The sequence below is a fragment of the Anolis carolinensis genome, chromosome 6 (assembly GCF_035594765.1).
Source record: "Anolis carolinensis isolate JA03-04 chromosome 6, rAnoCar3.1.pri, whole genome shotgun sequence".
Classification (NCBI taxonomy): domain Eukaryota; kingdom Metazoa; phylum Chordata; class Lepidosauria; order Squamata; family Dactyloidae; genus Anolis; species Anolis carolinensis.
The window spans coordinates 19,853,612-19,874,888 of NC_085846.1; the positions used below are offsets into that span (position 1 = coordinate 19,853,612).

General features: G+C 43.0%; 1 protein-coding gene across 3 annotated transcripts in view; it reads right to left on the bottom strand.

Annotated features, from left to right (window-relative positions):
* The window catches only part of arhgef40 (Rho guanine nucleotide exchange factor 40), a 47,176-nt gene that overhangs the window by 20,608 nt on the left and 5,291 nt on the right, over positions 1-21,277 (bottom strand). For all 3 annotated transcript variants that reach the window (XR_010007123.1, XM_062983867.1, XM_062983868.1), the window contains exons 2-5: positions 10,148-10,345; positions 7,377-9,105; positions 2,277-2,397; positions 77-182 (exon numbers count right to left, since the gene is read on the bottom strand). Coding sequence is in view for 2 of the 3 variants with exons in the window: in XM_062983867.1 (XP_062839937.1) it covers positions 77-182; positions 2,277-2,397; positions 7,377-9,105; positions 10,148-10,345 (2,154 nt within the window). In the remaining variant the exon portion in view is untranslated. The remainder of the gene's footprint in view (positions 1-76; positions 183-2,276; positions 2,398-7,376; positions 9,106-10,147; positions 10,346-21,277) is intronic.

Below are 21,277 nucleotides of genomic sequence, written 5' to 3' on the forward strand. Positions count from 1 at the left end.
CTGGAAACAACATTTAAAAATTGAGGACGTTTTAAGACATGGAAAGCTAGCACCTGAAGTTAAGTCAAGATGATACCTGGAATGTGTGTAAGGCTGGCAGTAGCACAGGGGCTTGGAAAGCCCAGTCGTCCACCTGGCTCAGGTCTAACAGCACCGTCAGCCCCAGAGCCTTCAGCTCTTGCCTAGAAGATGTGAAAAGAAAGAAGGGTGGAATGAGGATTATGTTCTTACCACTAGGAAAACTTGTCTTGACAACTGGGCCAACATATGGAAACTGAAAACCATATTCCAGAGATAAGACCGGCTAAGAAGACTATGGTATTTTTCGTAAGAGCTGCAGATTACTGTATATACTCATGTATAAGTCTAAAAATTTTAGTAAAAAAACTAACCCCAAAAATCTGGCTCGGCTTATCCATGGGTCAAATCAAAATTGCTAATTTTGACCACCAAACCTGCTGTCAATTAATACATGAGCTTGATTTATACAAAAGTACATATAGTGTTATGTCACACCTGTACTCATTCTATAAATGGAGAAACTGAGCTGATGTCAGCATGTATGTGTGCTTTCTCTCTCTCCCTTTCTGGGGTACAAATTTGGAAACACACAGAATACAGAAAAAAGAATTTGTTATTAGCAAAATTAAGTCATTGCTTAATTGGGAAGCCAGTATAACTGGACATATAAATGTAATGAAAGTGACTAATAACTGAACTATAAATGTAGGATTAGGTCCCCAAGTCTCCAATGAGTTTACACATGACATTTCAGCAAACTTACAATAAATCTACAGGTTGGTATTATTTCTATATTATAGATTTGGGAGTTAACAGTTGCTTGCTTAAAATCACCAAATGAATTCACAGCTTTTCAGGTCATGAGTCATTCTGTTAACTGTTATTTCTATAGTGGCTCAAACACACATTTAATCTCCTGACTCAAAGTAGCCATTCATTTTTTTAAAAAAATCTGATTTCAAGCCAATTTGTTAATGGTTTCCCAGAGCAGTGTCCTTAAGAGCTATGGTTTTATGGGGAGAATTTCCTGAATTTTCCACCTGCCTCAGTAAATTATTTCAGGATTCTTTGGAAGGAAATCCTGAAGCTGGCTTTTGCATTTAGCACAGCTGTTGTTGCCAAAAGGCTGATATAACAAATTTCCTGCAGGATCATCCTGGGAAGCTCTTGGGGCAGATGTTTACAGAACAGATTCAACCCTGTAAGTTTGTGCTACCTGAGATGAACCTGTGCCTACCTCAGGTGAAGAACAAGTTGACAACCACCACTGGCTTCCATTCCACATGCAAGTCAATGGGGGGGGGGCACACCACACAATTATAGAACTATCATTCCACTTTAACTGCCATGGATCCATCCTATGGAATCCTAGAAGTTGCAGTTTAGAGAGACTATTTAGATTTTTCAGCCATTACGGCCTCAACAAACTACTGAACATGGGCAATTAAAGTGGAATAAGACTAGATCTATACTGCCCTATATCCCAGGATCTGATCCCAGATAATCTGCTTTGAACTGGATTATATGAGTCTCCAGTGCCACATAACCTGGGAAAAGCAGATAATCTGGGATCAGATCCTGGGATACAGGACAGTGTAAACGAGGCCTGAGAGTGCTATTATTTAAAGTAATACTGAAATTTCACTTACCAACAGGACACATTTGAGATTAACTCCTCCAGTCAACTGTGTGTAACATGGGATTAGCAACCAACCCAAACTAGTGGCATGAAGCTATCAGGGTCAGGTCTACCATAAAGCAAAGTGAGGCAACTGCACAAGAAGGTAGAGCTATGAAGCGGGGAGTAGCAGTGAAGTGGTAGAGGACAGAACTGTATGGACCATTCAACCTGTCCTGTGACCCCTTTGTTATCAATATCAAAAACAAGATTCAACTGTCACTCCAAACAACTTGTGTATATAAACGTGGGAAGGAAGTAGTGTCATCTTGTCCTTTGATTCACACTACATCACATCGTGGGAGTAGTTCTACTTGGCTCAGGGGAAACATTGTAGAACAGGATGGGCAAAGTGCAACCTATGTACTGCATAGTCTTTTCGAACCCAAAGAGTGGCTTCAGAAGACTCCCAAGCTCTTCACAAAATGTAATGGTACAGCCTGCTAGTGGGGGATACAAGGAGGAATGCTCTCTTGCCTCTTCTGCAGCTGTCCATCCTTTCTGTGGGGATAAGATTCACATGGACACATTCAGTCTATGCTGCTCTCTGAAATAAATCCATCTCATAATAGCATACCTGAGAAGTGAGTGCATGTATCTCAAGGTATTGACGAGATCCTCTTGTCCTGGAGGCAGCTCATCTTGAAGAGGCTGTGGCACTATCATCAACAAGGAGTGTCCTGCCTTGTCCATTCCTCCTGTATGGGTGAAAAACAAGGAAAATATGAGTTATACCTCTACAGCTTTCTACCTAAAAGCGCTCTTCGTGACCATTCATAGCAGGTGCCACTCAAAACCCAAAGCTCACTTGCACATCACAGACTTGATCCTATCCCATATTGGCCTAAATGAAACTTCCAGAGTCACAGAGCTCACCTGCCACTAAAGTTGCACATGCTAAACATATTGTGCTTCCACCAAAGGGATGTGATAACAGAACCATATTCAAATGGTTCATGATGTCTCAAATGGTCTTCTTCTCTGCACTTGGCTGCAGCAGCTCTTGTGGGTTGAGAGGTATATACAAGCCCAATCAATCAATTCCTATGATGTTTTTAACCTAGTACCATAAATTAGAGCACCAGTATGATACTGGCTTGAGTATAGACTGGGAGACTTGGATTCAAATCCCCACTCAGTCATGGAAACACATGGGCTAACCTTGGGCAAGCCATACTGTCTTTCTTAGCCTCTGAGGAAAGCAATAGCAAACTCTCTTTGAACAAATCCTGCCAAAAAATCTCCATGATATATATGCCTTAGAGTTGCCATAAGTCAGAAATGGCCTGAAGGCACACAACAAAAAGAGAAGTTCTGACTACAGACAGATTGTGTATTCCTGTATTGCAGAAGGTTGGACTGAACGGCTCTTGTGGTCTCTCACACCGCTGTGAGTCTACAATATACATTTTTTTTTAGATTGACTGTAGTTGTTTGCCCTGTAATGCACCAAGTCATTGCAAATTACTGAAGGAAACTGCATGATGACATTTGGCACACAAAATAGCGGTACATAATTCCTTGTTTGTTTGTTTTTTAGATAGGCCATCAAACTATAAAAATTTGCTGTCTGACTTCCAACCTCTATTAATGGTACTTTCTAACACAAAATATGGAAACCAAGTCCAAAAGTGAAATTTGTGTATGTAGAAATGTATCTGCTTATGACCTTCTACCCAGTTTAGAAAGTACAAATATTGTAACTCCCATAGTCCTGCATTCTGTGAGAAAGGAATATGACGTGATAGTGCAAACTTTGGCACAACTGATGTCACCCATCATCCCTGACCAATGGTCCTATGACCTGGATTGATGAGAGCTGGAGTCCAACAACATATGAAGAGGACCACATATTCTACACCAGGGGTCCCCAAACTTTTAAAACAGGGGGCCAGTTCACGATCCTTCGGACTGTTGGAGGGCCGGACTATAGTTGGCCACTGAGCAATAATAATATTTAATAATAATAATAACAATAATAATAGTAACAACAACAACAACAACAACAATAATAATAATAATAATAATAATAATAATAATAATAATAATAAAAAGAGGGTTGGAAGAGACCCCTTGGGCCATTTAGTCCAACCCCCTTCTGCCTGCACAAGCAAAGCATCCCTGACAGATGGCCACCCAGCCTCAATGTTTAATAATAATAATAATAATAATAATAATAATAATAATAATAATAATAATAAAGGGTTGTAAGAGAAGAAGAGACCCCTTAGATCATTTAGCCCAACCCCCTTTTGCCCTTGTGCCATGGGGGCCGGATAAATGGCTTTGATGGGCCGCATTCGGCCCCCGGGCCTTAGTTTGGGGACCCCTGTTCTACACCTTCTGGAGTATCAAAGGGTTATTCTTAGCATGTCATGCAGGAAGCACTGAAATAGTCAGAGGATGAGAGGCGTAGTTTCTGGAGTTTAATCTGTTATTAAGTATAGATGGAACAGAATAAAAATAGATTCTACAAGAATAACATCAGCCAGATGATGGAGACCTCCTAGGAGATGGTCCAAAGGACAAAACTGGACTGAAACCAATCAAGTAAACTCAGAGGGTCTGCTGCTCACACGCTACAATTGTTATTTGTCCATCTAGGTTTTGTGTGTATACCATCTAAAATATGTAGTATAAGAATGAAGCAACCACAAGCCACCAATGTCTGAAAGTCATTTCCATCTATTAATGCAAAACAGACGTTTGGAAAAAATATTATTAAAGGAAAAAGTCCTGAGCTCATTCTCCATTTTAAAAAGTCAGTATTCCATCTTCCCAGTGTTGTGTTCCCATTCAGTGTTGGGGAAAAAATGCAGTTTCCCTCCAAATTAAACATTCCATTTCCTACAAATTCCTACCATTTACTCTGTAGCCACAAACATACAATATAGAAGTTTGGCTTCTGTACTAATAAAATGATATTTTCCCATTCCTTTCTCTGGTCTACCTAGGAAATCCAAAATACTTCTCTGGGTTCACAGGAGAACAGGCAGGTTGATGGCTGGATATTAACTACAAATCTGAGGCATGTTTACACCACACACATTATAGAGCTATGAATCCTCTTTAACTGCCATGGTCACATCCTATAGAGTCATCAGATTTGCAATGAGGAGCAAAACACAGTGAGAGAGAGAGAAAAGAGGGGATGGCAGAAAAGGGAGGGAGTAAAAGAATAACAGGGAATACCTACTTTTGGTTCTAGACCCACCCTTCATAGGCATGCAAGAAAGATTATGCAAGGCAATGTGGCACTTGACAGAAAATATGTTCCTCACTCTATTTATAAACACATATCCACATGGTGACACAGCACTACTATCATGAGACTCCTTTTTCTCCCCTGATCTTTTGCTCTGCAACAATTCTATATAGATAGTACGTACACTGTGCAATTTGATCCAAAAGATCTTTCCAATCTAATTGGAATATCACAATTAGGCTGATGTGGGGATTTCTAGGGCAGGATTCAAATATTCCTATTCCCTGATAAAGTCTTCTACTGATGGAAAAAATCCTCACATTAGAGAAGAACCAGTTCTGCTAGAACCTAAAATTTTGGATTCAGCTCTAGATGTCACTAGCATCTCACCTGAAAAGAAAACAGTATCTTGCCCCTGTTCTCCAGCCTAGATGCCACTTAAAGGAGAGTGAACATGTGGGAAATAGGTCAAACAGTGGTCATTCCCCACTATAACCAAAGACAATGAAGGGCTGGATGTGCTATTAGGCAATGTGAAGTGGCTGCCTTGGGCAACTGTTTTCGGAAGATGTCATTAAAGGACAGCGGATGTTAAATTATTTCCTTTGTTATTATTGGTACTTTAATGTCAGAGCTGAGGGAGACTACTTCTAAGATCAATTATCTTATATGTCAAAATAAGTTAGGTACCAAGCACCTTGGGTAATGACAGCCAACTGCTGTTTTATGCCCCCTGGGATCATTGTTAGCTTGTATAAAGCTATTGTCCTTCCAATTCTATTGTATGCCTGTGATCAATTTTAATTGCCCCTAACAAAAATGCCCCAGTGGCGAAGTGTGTTAAAGCACTGAACTGCTAAACATGCAGACCGAAAGATCCCAGTTTCAAACCCCGGGAGCGGTGGGAGGGGCCACTGTTAGCTCCAGCTTCTGCCAACCTAGCAGTTTGAAAACATGCCAATGTGAGTAGATCAATAGGTACCGCTCCGGCGGGAAGGTAATGGCGCTCCATGCAGTCATGCCGGCCACATGATCTTGGAGGTGTCTACGGACAACGCCGGCTCCTCAGCTTAGAAATGGAGATGAGCACCAAACACCAGAGTCAGACATGACTGGACTTAACGTGAGGGGAAACCTTTACCTTTAACAAAAATGCAAAACCCACCCCATGATTTCATAGAATACAGCCATGGTAGTTGAAGTGGCATCAAAATTGCTGTTATTTCCACACTACGCAATTCTCTGAGAACCTTAGCCAGCTGGCTGAACAAAAAGTCTAAGTTCAGGAGCACTACATCTCCAGTGACTGAGTACAACTGGCAGCGTGTAACAATTTTTTATGCATTATTTCAAAACTTTCCTAGAGCACCAGTCTGGGTGAAGTGCTGTTACACCATAGTAACATGTATTATTATTGTTTTTATTGTTATTGTTGTTGTTGTTATTGAATTTTAGGGCAATTGTTTTGCCTAAGAGGGATCCTAAAGAATTTTGTTTTGGAAAGTAGAACTTCCCTTTGTCCTGGCTAGTTGCTTGGACTGTCTTTTTAAGTTCTCCACAATCCATTCCTGTATTCTCAACCCTGCTCCCCCGACAAGGTTTGTTCCTTTTCAGCAATGCCTTCATTTATATTTCCATTTAGTCAATGCCCCCTCAGGACAGCCGGCCTCCCATTTTGCAAGCCACAAGCCTTTGGTAATATGATCACGGTTCTAGTGTTATTCCGGGTTGTGTCTTGTGGCTTTGGGTGAGGGAGCGGTTTTTACAAACGGTTGTGTTGTGGCGAACGGGGCAGCTTGTTTAGCTCAGACCTCGTGATGTTTAGTAAGATGGCAAAAATGTTGGTTAAAGGACAGGCAGCCCAAGGAGTTTCCTTTTGCAGAAAGCCAGGCTGCCGGATGCAAATTTGCTGTTGGCAAGCTGAACAACACATGGCTATACAATTAATATATTTTAACTATTCAGTTAATTGGTTGCATGCCACTTGTGATGTAGTAAAGTGATCACTGAATAGGTGTAATGAAGTTTAACTTCCTAACAGATTTATATCTGATTAAAACAATGAACGGACAAAAATATATACATAGCAGCATTGCATGGCTTCATTCATCAATTTAAAATGTCTACATAAGCAAATAGAAATCATAATTTATTTTAAGCAGAATCACCCCCTTGAAATGCTTTTACAAGTGTGATTCTACTTCAAAACAAACTGCTTACTTCCTCTATCACACAATTTTTAAAGAAAACACCAGCTTTTTGCTACTGCATCATTCGTATTTGGCAGCATTGGGAACAATATTGACAAGCACTTGGGATGCCAAGTGCAATGCATGTGTTGCCCACTTCTGCATTAGATAATTTGTTTTTCTCTGTATTCTTTCCAGGGATTTCAAACAAAGCAAAACTAGTGAGCTGATAGTCCTACTAAGAAAATTCCTCCCATCTGGAAGCATACTGATACTGACTTACCTGTTAAAGCAAAGACACCAGATTCCAGAAGTGCCCAGTTCACAGACTGCCCAAGATGCACTGTGGAAGACGGAGAGGAATTCTCTGTTTTCTCTGGCCTCGGATCAGCTTCTATACTCAAGGGTTCCTCTTTCCCATCAATACTTGGCTCATTCTCCTTTTGTAAAGTAGCAAAATTGGATTCATTTGTACCAACGATAGGGTCCTTTTCTACCAAACAATGTCCTTCAGAATTGTCCGCTCCTTGTTCGATGGTGCCAAGGTCTTGCTCCACTGTACCAACTCTTGGTTGACCAGGATCAATTGCAATATCCACCTCTTCAGTGCTAAGGCCTTGGCTTTCTTGGATGACAGCAGTGTCTTCGGTGTTGGCACTACTATCTCCCATATCAGCAGAACATTTTTCCATACCACTCTCTGGTTCTCTGCTGCCAACACTACATTCTCTTGGGCCAGCACCCTCCTTTCCAACATCAAAGCTCTTGTCTTCTGCATTATCATTTTTCTCCGGGGGAACATTACTATTGACAACCTCAACACAGCCTTCTTCACTACTAACAGCTTGTTCTATGGTGCTAACATTATCTTCCCTTTTCCCAGAATCCTGTTCTCCTGGACTAACGCAGACTACTTCTTTCTTAGCTTCTTTTGCATCGACAGAAACTCCTTGTTTAGTTCTGCCACCACCAGCTCCTCTCCCAGCTCCCTTTTTTTTCCTGCGGTTTCCCTTGGCAGCACGTTTTGGTGTGGCCATGACTGGAGACTGGTTCTCAATGCTCTCCTCTCTGGAACGAACTGGATTTTGGTGGCCAGATCCTGGCAGTTCAGCTTTCCCCAGCTCAGCGGTATTGGTAGCACTCCCAAAGATGTTAGGTTGTGCCTTATTGGCATGAAGACCCTTGTTTTGCTCTGGTTGACCAGGACTCAAGCTCCTCGCTGTCTTAGATGCTTCTGACATTTGACCTAAAGCCAGGCTTAGACCTCCACCTCTCATTTGATCAATCCTGTCACCCAACGTGCTGCTTTCTTGGCTAGATTTCTCTGCTTCCTGGGCTTTGGCAGCCTGGCGCAAGGCAAAATTTTCCCCACACCCAGACTTATGGTGAAGCCAGGCTCGGTGACGCCGGTTCCGGCTCTTGCTGTGTCCCTTGCGGGCAGGCATGGTCTGGATCTGGGTACCACAAGGCTGTGGGATCCGGGGTGCCTGGTGTAAAGTAGGACTGACTTCTAAGAGGTGAACGTATTCTCCCTCAGATTCCCGATTCTCTCCCCCAGAATGGCGTCCGTCCCCAGGACTTCGGGCTCCCAACACTTCCGGAGACAAATCTACAGGGCAACGCTGGCCCACGATGAATCCATCTTTGTGCACAAACTGGGGGTACACTAATTCTGGCCAGGGGAGGCTCAGTACTTTTTCCCCTGCCGCCAACAGGCAACGCTCCAGGTGCCCCACCCGGCGTTCCTTGTTGATGCCGTTGAGCCACTCGACGGTAAAAAGGAACGGATAAGAGTCAGGGGGCACCGGCAGCTCCTGAACCCCACGGTGGCCCTCTGGAGATAGGCACTTCAGAACCAAGCGTGGGGCACACTCCCGGTGAGGCACCACTTGCAGGTAGAAGTCTCCAGGGCAAAGGCGTTGCCAGGGCAAAGAGCCCAGCTGCACCAGGATTTTCTCACGAAGGCAGAGCGGCCAACCTTCATGGCAAAACACAAAGCCACTGTACTGGGCCTGGAGAGGAGGGAGACAGAGACAGAAAGAGGAAAGGCAGAATGACACATAGAACTGGAAAACTGTAGCAAGGAATCAGTGACCTGTATAAAACATGCACATGTGTTTATTTGTTTATTTTGCCTCATTTGTTTCATTTCTGCCAGCCTCGTAGAGGAGTAAAAAGTCACGCTCTGGCCAAGAGAAATGCTGATTGTCTCTCCATTCTTGGCTCCAGGAATTGTATCAGTCACTTAACTTTTAAGCATCTTTTCACCACCTTAAAGGCTTACAATGATTTGCTTTGTACACAAAGGCCAAGGTGTTTAGGATGAGAACTATTGCACTCAGTTTCAGCCTTTTCATGGTAGTCATGAAATGCATATAAATTATGTGTGGCAGTGGCCGGGTGGGGTGTGGGGAGCCTAGTTTTTGGATGAATATTTCAAAGGGCTTTAAAAACAATAAAAACAACACAGAGTGAGGGAAATAATGTCATATATCTATCAACATATTTTTGCCAGCCAGGACCTTGAAGTTATTGTTTGGAAAGGTTTGTGGGAAACAGGATGAAGTTAAGAGTCAGCCACACTCTAGAACTGAATTTCCGTGTTAAAGAAAAAGTCTGCTTTAGTGTAGGGAGGGGAACCTGCTGCTTTCCAGATGGTGATGGACTATAACATTCTCCCATTGTCCCTAGCCACATTAACCGTGCCTGAAACTGAGGGACTATGGTAGCATGCATCTTCCGACAAAATCTGTAAGGCCGCAGGCTCTCCATATCTGCTTTAGATCATAGTCAGAAACCCAGATGTTTTGGATTACAACTTCCACATCCCCACTGGCTGGGGCTACTGGGAGCTGAAGTTCAAGGCATATGGGAGATGTATAAATGTCGCCCACCCTTCTTTTAAATCAATTTAAGCCTCCATCAGCAGTTTGTCTTGAGATTCCAAGAACAGGCCCATTGAGGGCTTTCATGGCTCCCTGAGACAGCAAGCTAGACTTCTCACTCAAGTGCTACTCCCAACGAAAAGAGAGGCAAACCGAGGCAGCAGCTCACACAGGCTTCACTTTGGATGCGAGCCAGGATGTGCTTGGCAGGGACGAGGAAGTCAAGGGTGTAGCGCAGGGCGTCGTGTTGGTACGTCCGCTCCAGCACTTCGAAAACCTGGCTCAACAGGGTGGGGGCAGTGGCTTCGAAGGGGGGGTACAAGGCAGCCAGCGTGCTCTGGACACATTCCTCCACTGGTTCAGGTTCCTGCAAAACACAGCAAAGAAAAGGCATTTAGAAAGCAGGAAAAGATATTCTACCTAAACATTAGGAAAGATTTCCTGACACCAGGAAAAGAGCTACAAACTGCAAAAGAGCAGTTTGATTGTAGAGTGCGTCGCCTCGGAATGTGGTGGAGTCCAGAGAGTTTTAAGGAGAGGCTGGATGGTCATCTTGAGGGTGCTTTGATTGTGCTTTTCTTGCACAGTAGGGGGTTAGACTGGATGACCCTTGGGATCGCTTCCCACTCTATGATTCTATGGAATGTAAGAATCCCTCTGACAGGCAAATCTTACCCTTCCTAAATCTGCAGTGCTCATTTTGGCCCAAAATAATTCATACTAATACCTGAAACATTACGTACTTTAGAACAACTACTATTATTCTTAATGTTCCCCAGTTGCATTGGTGTAATCCCATGGACCTGTCCCCACACAGGTGCAACATCATTTCTTGTGTTTTATTCCCATGCTTCAAACTTGCAATGCTGTGCCAGTGCCAGGGTCTCTTGTTCTTGACCATTTTCCCTCGCTCCACAAGGTTGAGCCATTCTGGTTACCTAGAGCACTGGAGCCTCCGGTGGAGTAGTGAGTAGCCTTGTGACTTGAAGGTTGGGCTGCTGATCTGCAAGCTGTCAGGTTCAAATCCCACCCGGGGAGAGCGCGGATGAGCTCCCTCTATCAGCTTCAGCTCCATGCAGGGACATGAGAGAAGCCTCCCACAAGGATGGTAAAACATCAAAACATCAGGGCGTCCCCTGGGCAATGTTCTTGCAGACGGCCAATTCTCTCACTCCAGAAGCAACTTGCAGTTTCTCAAGTCACTCCTGACACCAAAAAAACAACCTAGAGAACTGCTTCTTAAGCTGTAGGTCCTGATCCCAAATGACCCTCTTAGGTCAATGTTGTGGTCATAAAAAATTAGGCAACAGTAAAAGATTTCTGGATGCCACCCATTTACACAAATGTGCTAGTAATAACATGCTGTGTTTACACTCGACTCTGCAGAAAATGCTCCAGCTGTACTCCACATAAAAGGAAAATCCGCCTTTTCAGCACGCCTCGCAAATGCTGTTTTATTTTCCGTTAATATTTTATTTTTATATCTATATACCTGGGGTCACACAAAATTTCCTGGATAGAAAGGGGTTGTGAATTTTAAGTTTAAGTTTAAGAAGCCCTGGCCTAGAGCAGCCATGGGTTCATCATGCGTCATTCCTAGAGGCTGCCCTCTCACGGCATGCTAAATGGGACAGGGCAGTGAGGAAGTTGCCCCAAGATGGGGGCTTGTGGAAAGGGCACAATGCATGCACAGATCGGCCAATGTGTTAAAGGAACAGGGGGCACAAGGGGGTGGCGAGAAAGAAAGCATTTGGGAGAGTGCCAAGGCCTGAGAATGGAGCAGCCCGAGGCTCCATCTGGAATACATTAGCGGCTGTGAGCTCATTCCTTCCGCAGCACCACCCAGCAAAGGAAATGGGGGGGCTGAGAGAGACTCAAAGGGAAGGTGGCCAACAGTAAGAAGCAGCCATTGTGCTAAAGCTTTCAATCGTACCTAATAAAGAAAAAAAAATGCAATAAGAACTTTTTGGAAAGTGCCTACCAGTTGCATTGAATTCAAACCAAATTCTGGAACACAATTTTGAAATGTTGTTTTTGGCTGCCCCTGGGTTTGGAGCCCTGCTCTCTTGCCTTGTCGTGAGTATCCAGATCAAGTGACTTTGCAAATGATTTCATTTTGCTTTGTTTTTGAACGTTCGGCAAACTCTACAGAGTCAGATTACAACTTGACTGTAAGCAGCGCACCCTGAAAACTACACAGATTTACAGCCTGGAAATATGTGTGCTTATTTTTTAGGTAGCGGGGGAATTATATTTTCAAGTTAAGCTTTCAAAAATATATTTATATTGTGGAGGCAGGATAGAAGCCAAGAGCATGAAAGACTGCAGTCCCTTAAAATTGACATATTTGTTTCACTGGCTTCTTTTTCTTTTTTCTGTATTTCCTTCATCAATTTATATACGCAAACCGTCAAGGACAGTTTAAAGAAATTTCACAAAGAAGAGGATGTCCCTCCCAAAGAGGGTAACAGGGCTCCATGAATCTGCTTTGAAGTTGTCACGAGAAGGCAGTAAATTGTTCATTATTGAATGCATGATTGTATATTACTGATGGGGTGAGCACTTCAAGTTACTAAATAATTTGACTGGCTTTGAATAGTAGCATGCAGAAAAGTGGTGGAAATTTCTTGCTTTCCTTTAGGCAGCAAGATATCTTGGGTCATCTTGATCACTCTGCTGGAATAGGTGGTGCTAAACCTAAAATTTGTTCCAGCCTAATGAATTCTTCCTCTTAGTCCCAAATACATAAGGGATGGTTAAGGTTTCAAAATGGCAATGGGGAGAACGTTCCACCATGTGCTCAGTTCCTAAACATTTGAAGAAATTAGAAGTTTATCTACACAGAGTTCGATCAGACAACAGGAAGAAACACGGTTCCAGGATAACAGCTTTTCTGTAATACTCTCCTGTTTAAAACTATCTTCCTCAACCCAGTTGCCTCCAGAAGTACTGGACTTCTATTCCCATCATTTCTTTATCTGTACTCCAACACCACTGGAGAATGACAGATTGGGAAAGGCTAATTCTGGACGTCCATCATGAGGTTTTAGAATTACAAGACAGGTGCTCTACCGCTAAGCACTCCTGAAGATTTCAGCCTACTCTCTTCCCACAGAGAAGCCTCAATGAGACCACTTGGGACATTTTCACAGTAGCCAATTATAGCACAACAATTCCACTTTTAACTGCCATGGCTGCATCCTGTGCAAACCTGGGATTTGCAATTTACGGAGGAGTATTTATTTAGAGCTCTCAGCCAGAGAGATCTGGTGGAGAGCCTCCCCAAACTAGGAGCCCCAGAACTCTACCAGATATTTCCATGGCAATTGAAATGGTGTGAAAGGACCCCTGGCCTCTGTTCCAGGAGCAACACTAAGCCTCTCTGAACTTTAACTCCACTCCTGAGAGGCACAAAGTTTTGTGAAATGATGGAAAATACTGCAATGTATTCCTTGCACATTCCTGATCCGTCCCCCTCACCCCTACCTCTGTGGTTTTTTGCCACTTTCTGGCAGAGGGGCAGGAAAGTGTGAATTCAGAGCCAGCCAAGCCTGAGGGAAAGTTTCATATCCCCGACAGGAAAAGGCAACCCCCCTTCTCACGCAGACACTGGCAGGAGGCAGGAAGGAGTGGGGAGGCCCCTTCTTGGCTCAGCGTCCTGGAGGGTGTGCAAGACAGACGGTTTCCAGCGAGAAGAGCGGCTGGCAGGAACACACAGACAGCCGTCCTCCTCCAGAAAGATCCCTGGTGGTATCTTCTGTCTCTCACACACAAACAGACACAGAACTGGAGGCTCCGTATCTCTGTGCTCCAAAACACATTTTCCAAAACTGGGTCCTTCAGCACAAACCTCAGAGTCTTCCAACCAGGAGGACCAGGGACCATACTGACTGGGCAAATCAAAGGACTATAATCTGAAACACAACTTTTCCAAGCGCTCATCCATATGCACAAGAGGGAGGGAGGGAGCAGGGTTGGAGAAACCCCCAAGGTTTGCATAAATATACATTTTACTACCCCTAGAGAAGGGGCAATTAGAGGAAGGGGCACTACAAGAAAAAACGTAATGAGGGCTGAGCATGTTCAGTAGGTAAGGATTGCTGGCTGACATTGCCACGGTGGCACAATGGGTTAAACCTTTGTGCCAGCTGAACTGCTGACCTGAAGGTTGGGTTGCTGAACTGAAAGTTGTCAGTTCGAATCTGCGAGACAGGGTGAGCTCCCATCTGTCAGCTCTAGCTTACAGAGAGAAGCCTCTCGGGTATCACATCTGGGCGTCTCCTGGGCAACCTCTCTGTAGACAGCCAATTCTCTCACACCAGAAGCGACTTGAAATATGTTCTCAAGTTGCTTCTGACACGATTTAAAAAATCTATCCTGGTGTAGGAGCAGGAAAAACAGGAAAAGGAGAAAATGGAATGGAGTATCCTGGAATGACCCCCTGAAAGGTAGTTCCCTTTGATTATTTTATTTGCTGTCAAGTTGGTCTAACTTTTGGTGAACCTGTGAGACTTCCATGAGCCTTGGAAATCCACAACCCTGACCAGAGCTGCAAACTCCTTGACTGAGTCTGTACACCTATAATTGAGTTTTCCTCTTTTCCTATTGCCTTCCACTATCATCTTTTCCAATGAGACATGACATATCTGACGTATAATAATCTCAGTTCCATCATTTTGGCTTCTAGGGAGAATTTCAGTTTGATTTGCTCAGGACCCAGCAATTCTAGCATCTATAGAGCTTTCCTCTTTCAAAGGAGCTTATTCCATCACACTCAGTTTTATTCATTGTTGAGTTTTCGCAGCCATATATAGAAATATATGAAATAGTAACAGCGCTCCATGCAGTCATGCCGGCCACATGACCTTGGAGGTGTCTATGGACAACGCCGGCTCTTCGGCTTAGAAATGGAGATGGGCACCAACCCCCAGAGTCAGACATGACTGGACTTAACGTCAGGGGAAACCTTTACCTTTTTATATAGAAATCAGAAATACTACGGCACAGAGCATTCTGACTTTGTTACTTAATGATATACCTTTGCGCTCGAGGATTTTACCTAGTTCCATCAAAGTTGCCTTTCTAAGTCTTAACCTTTTTTTTTTTTTACAATGTTGCAGACGCTGAAGCCATAACTATTCTATTTCTTTCATTTCAGACAGAGGTGGCGGGAAGGGATTGCCAAATATTACATGTTCTGCCTCCTATAGCCCACATCAGATTCTTTCTATTGTCTAACAGTGTTGGTCAGATAGGACAGCCAGCTTTCGAATTGCATGAAATCCTGATTTTTCTGAGAAGAGCCCCATATAGTGAGCAACAAACACAGCTGGCCTAACAAAAGGCAGCCAGGAAAACATTTCTGGAATTGTTCCTGTCTTTTGTGTTCCACCCACAGCAATTCCCTCATTATGTTATTTTGGCTAGATTGATCTCTAACAATTACCACTCGTCCACATCCGCCTCTAGTTCAACTGTTATCGCCATAAACACAAATCGGAATACTTGTCCCACACAAATACCGGCGCATGAAACAAGAAAAAAAGCACAAGGATGGCTGATTGCAAGTCAAAAGCTCTTCAGATTCCTAAAGATGAAATAGTTACGGCAAGACTGGTACAAGACATTTGGCTATCTGGGTCGACGGGACAAGATGCTCTTGCTTCCCTCCATTGCACTAGAGGTTCATGAGGGATTTCGCTGTCACTTTTTTCCCCACCTGCCCAATTCCAGATGTTGGTGCTTTCTTGCCCCCTGAAGGGGATGCATCCTACCAAAACCCATCAAATATATACACCAGTAGAACTAGGGCTATGTTGTCAATACATGATAGTAGTAAGATCTTGGTCTATGCAGGCTTCCTAGAGCTTTTCAGAGGAAAACTTAGTACCTTGCTTGGTCTCCAATATTCCTCACAACCTCTGAGGATGCCTGCCATAGATGTGGGTGAAATGTCAGGAGAGAATGCTTCTGGAACATGGCCATACAGCCCGGAAAACTCACAGCAACCCAGTGATTCTGGCCACGAAAGCCTTCGACAACACATAAAACTAAGATGGAAATTTAGGGACGCTTTATGTGGGAGGCTAATTTACAACACCATAAAACTGCCAGCAAAACACGAGGAAAGGAATGAGGAAGTACAGCCACTACTGGACGGTGAAGCAACAGCTCCCCCTGTGGCCGGAATCGTGAAGCTGGAAAAATGTTAAAAATGCCTCTGAGTCTGTCTAATGTATGTTGTTTGTCTGTTGGCATTGAATGTTTGCCATATATGTGTTCATTGTAATCCGCCCTGAGTCCCCTTCAGGGTGAGAAGGGCGGAATATAAATACTGTAAATAAATAATAAATAAATCCATTAAATATGTTGAATCCTGGTTGTGGTTGCTCAATAGAAAGAGGAATGCCTGTTTGGATAACATCACCACCACATTATTATGGCCCCTTCCACACAGCTGAATAAAGTCCCACATTTTTGCTTTGAACTGAAATATACGGCAGGGTGGACTCAAATAACCCAGTTCAAAACAGATATTGTGGGATTTTTTGCCTTGATATATTGGGATATAGGGCTGTGTGGAAGGGCCCTATGTCTACTGCATTTTAGAAAGAAAATTCCATATTAACTGCTAAATAATCCTGACAATAAATGCACATAGGTGATTTACCCCCATAGTAGCAGTGTATTAAACTGTAAGAGAGCAGGTTTGCTTAAAAAGAAGTGAGCAATTTACATATTTTGAGGCCCCTTCTACACTGCCAAATAATCCAGATTACCAAAGCAGATAATCCACATTATCTGTCTGAACTGGATTATATGAGTCTACACTGTAATATAATCCAGTTCAAAACATATATGTGAATTTTATATGGCATTGCAGAAGGGACCTGCGATGCTGGAATGCAGCATCCCTGCTCTTGACCATCTGGTGGGAGGTTGGGAATTGTTAGTTAACAACAGATGGAGGACTCCAAGGCCCCTTCCACACAGCTGTATAACATTCACATTGAACTGGATTATATGGCAGTCTGGACTTAGATAATCCGTTCAAAGCAGATATTGTGGATTATCTGCCTTGATATTCTGGGTTATATTGCTGTGTGGAAGGGCTCCAAGTTATCAAGTCCTGGCCGAAGATAATTTATTTCATGTCAGGAGCGACTTGAGAAACTACAAGTCGCTATTGGTGTGAGAGAATTGGCCATCTACTGGGACGTTGCCCAGGGGGCGCCCGGATGTTTGATGTTTCACAATTCTTGTGGGAGACTTTTCTCATATCCCCGCATGGGGAACTGGAGTTGACAAAGTGAGTTCACCTGCTCTCTCCAGATTAAACCACCGGCCTATTGGTCAGCAGTCTTGCCAGCATAAGGGTTTAACCCACTGCGAAGATCACTTAACATGATTAATGCCACTTCTACACTGCCATATAATCCAGAATATCAAAGAAGATAATCAACGATATCTGCCTTGGATTATATAAATCTACACTGCTATATAATCCAGTTCTAAGCAGATAATCAGGATTTTATATGGCAGTGTAGAAGGGGCCCAAGATTCAAAGTACGGATGCTGTAGTTCACAAACCATTATTCCACATCTTAAGGGGGCTGATTTCAAATAAAACTCTATCTCTTAGCCACTATTCTACATCTGGTTTCAAATAAAATATGGTTAAGATGTTAAGTCCCATCTTTAGTTAAGTTCACACATGTATGATGCTCCTCACTTCAGGGACTGCATCCTATGTGATGAGCTGGCATTTGTGAAAAAGCCATTGCACATCAAATCCCAGAAGCGGAGCTCAACCCATCTGCTAATGCAGGGTTTGGCATACCACAAGCTTGCAGGACCTTCTCTTTTTACTAGAATCCTGCAATTCACCAAGCAGAACCAGGTGCAAAAATCTGGACTAAGAGTTTATGACTTGCTTTTAAGTCCCAGAACTGAACCAACGTGGTAAAAACACTTGGAAGACTGGACTAGGACACTGGGAGACCAGTGTTCAAATCCCTGTTCGGCCACGGAACCCACTGACTAGCTTTGGGTAAGTTACACTCTCTCTGCCTCAGAAAAAGGCAATGGCAAACCCAATTTGAACAAATTCTGCTATGGAAACCTTGCAATAAGTTCACCTTAGGGTCACAAGAAATTAGAAATGACTTGAAGGCACTAAACAACAATTGAGGCACAATGGGTGTAAACTGCTGCTTGTAAACTGCTGACCTGAAGGTCGCCGGTTTGAATCTGTGAGATGGGGTGAGCTTCCATATGTCAGCTTTAGCTTGTGAGGACATGAGAGAAGCCTCCCAGTAACATATCTGGGCGTCCCCTGGGCAATGCCTCTGTAGGCAGCCAATTTTCTCACACCAGAAGCGACTTGCAGTATGCCCTGTTTCCCCGTAAATAGGACCTACCCCGAAAATAAGACCTATCATGATTTTTCAGTATTTTTGAGGATGCTCAAAATATAAGCCCCGTTTCAAAAATAAGCCCTAGATATAGTTCATTTTAAAAAGTCAATTTGGAAAAATAAGACTGCCCCTGAAAACAAGCTCTAACGTTTTGGAGCAAAAAATTAATATAAGACCCTGTCTTACTTTTAGGGAAACAGGGTATTCTCAAGTCAACCAGAACAGAATAGAATTCATCCTCTTCAATGTGAGGTGAACACAACCTGAATTTCTCAGATAAGCACAGGTTTCTCCTCATATGCAATCAGGAGCAGTGGCAGCTTTGAATAAAAATTGCTTGGACTGGATCAAATCAAGGCATCATGTTCTCCGTCCCTCCATTCTATTCCCCTCTCCTCACCATTAACATTAGATAGTTTATACAGCTACATGGTACAAACCAGTGGGAGATAGATGCATAATTCAGCAGCAATGCTTATGATCATGGCAGTTTTTGAAAGCTGCAGAAAACTAGTTTCTTGTCTGACTAAAGAGAAGACACCTGCTGAGTCCTTTTCCTCTTTAGGTTAGGTAAATCAAAGTCCATGGACAAGAGTCCTGCTGTTTCCTAGTCTGACTTTTGTGCAAAATTTTAGTCCTTCTGCCGTTCTTAGTAAATATTGCCCGAGTTGTTATTTTAAATAGAGAATGCAGGAAAAAATAAATTACTGATCATGATCCCTAGTTCTGACATATATATATATATATATATAAAATGTCTGTTCTTCTAAGCCAGCTGTTTACATGAAAGCCATCACTACAAGATTTGCAATAGAATACATTCAAGACTCTTTTCTCCTCTTTGAACTTTCTACATATTGTTGCATTCGAACCTGAAATTGAAATTGATTCAATTGGTGTTATTACTGGGTTGTTGTGAGTTTTCCAGGCTGTAAGGCCATGTTCCAGAAGCATGTTCACCCACATCTATGGCAGGCATCATCAGAGATTTCCAGTCTGTATGGCCATGTTCCAAAAGCATTTTCTCCTGACGTTTCGCCCACATCTATGGCAGGCATCCTCAGGGGTTGAGATGTCTAAGGACCCCTCAACCTCTAAGGATGCCTGCCATAGATGTGGGCGAAACGTCAGGAGAGAATGCTTCTGGAACATGGCCATACAGACCAGAAAACTCACAACAACCCAGAGATTCCAGCCATGAAAGCTGTCGACAACACAATGTTATTGCTACTTGATCTCAATACAGCAAAGATGCAACATATTTTTACTGAATCTCCCATATAAACTAAGCTAATAAAGTGGACCTTGAGTAACAGTTCATAGCTGAAAACAACAAAAAGTGCAAAAGGGGAATGAATACTTCCATTGAGCTCAAGGCGGCACAAATAACTCCCCCACTTTAGCCTCACAACAATCCTGTAAGGTAGATCAGGTGGAGAAACTGACTCATCAAAGCCCGCCCAATGAGTTTTCAGGGCCCTGTGTTGACTTAACTATGTCCCTCCAACTCCCAGTGAAACACCTTCACTATCACATCCTACTGCCTGGCTCTATGTAGCTATAGAAGTATTAAAAGCCTCAGCAAATTTGTTGAGCTTCAAGGCTCTTCCACACAGCCATATAACTCAGAATATCAAGGCAGAAAATCCCACAATATCTGCTTTGAACTGGATTATCTGAGCCCCCTTCCACACAGCTGAATAAAATCCCACATTATCTGCTTTGAACTGGAATATATGGCAGTGTGAGACTCAGATAACCCAGTTCAAAGCAGAAAATGTGGGATTTTTTTTCAGCTGTGTGGAAGGGGCCTTAGTTAAATAAGGATAGAAGTATTTTTGCAAGATACTGTACATGGATATGTGTGGAATTATATGAAATGAAATCACATCTTTCATCGTTTAAAATCATGCACTCTGTGCTTACATATACATATAGAATGAAAACAGTTTGATGCTACTTTAACTGCCATGGCTCCACGCTGGGATTTGTAGTTTGCTTGGGCATCAGCAAACTACAAATTTGACAGAGAAGGCCAAAGAGAATGTGAAGAGCCATGGCAATTAAAGTGGTGTCAATTGTCATTAATGCTACAATGAAGAAGCACCCTATTACTATATTATCATCTTCATGTTTAAATGATCAATATGTTCTATTTTATAGGTATCTCCCAATGAAAACCCCTTCAGGTTTTTTTTATTTTTTGTGTCAGGAGCGCCTTGAGAAACTACAAGTCGCTTCTGGTGAGATAATTGGATGTCTGCAAGGATGTTGCCCATGGGATGCCCAGATGTTTTGATGTTTTTTACCATCCCTATGGGAGGCTTCTCTCATGTCCTCACATGGAGCTGGAGCTGATAGAGGGAGCTCATCCACACTTTCCCCAAGTTGAATTCGAACCAGCAACCTTTGGTCAGCAATCCAACCTTCAAGTCATCAGTCCTGATGGCACAAGAGTTTAAACCACTGAGCCACCGGGGGCTCCTGTTTCAGTGGGTGGTAGTAACGTATACAAATGTCCTGCAGGTATATTTATATTAGTAATTCTCCATTGGTACAGGTAAGCATTTTTATAAGAATAGCTAGGATGAAAGAACTGACATACTGTCTATATATTCCAGAAACAAAAACAACAGTACTGTAGTAAATTTCTTCCCTTGACCCATACCATTCTTTTCTCTCTGAGGTCAACTTGTCCTGAACTCCATAAACTAACCAGTGGTCTTTATGGAAGATGCACTACTGAAAAATCAACAACTAGCCCAGTTGGATTTTGTATGTGAAACAGAGGCAACAGTTTGTTTTTTGGGGGGGAAAGCAAATTATCTTGGGACAACCTTGCTGAGGATACTTGTTTCTGCACCTGAGGAATGATTTCCTCC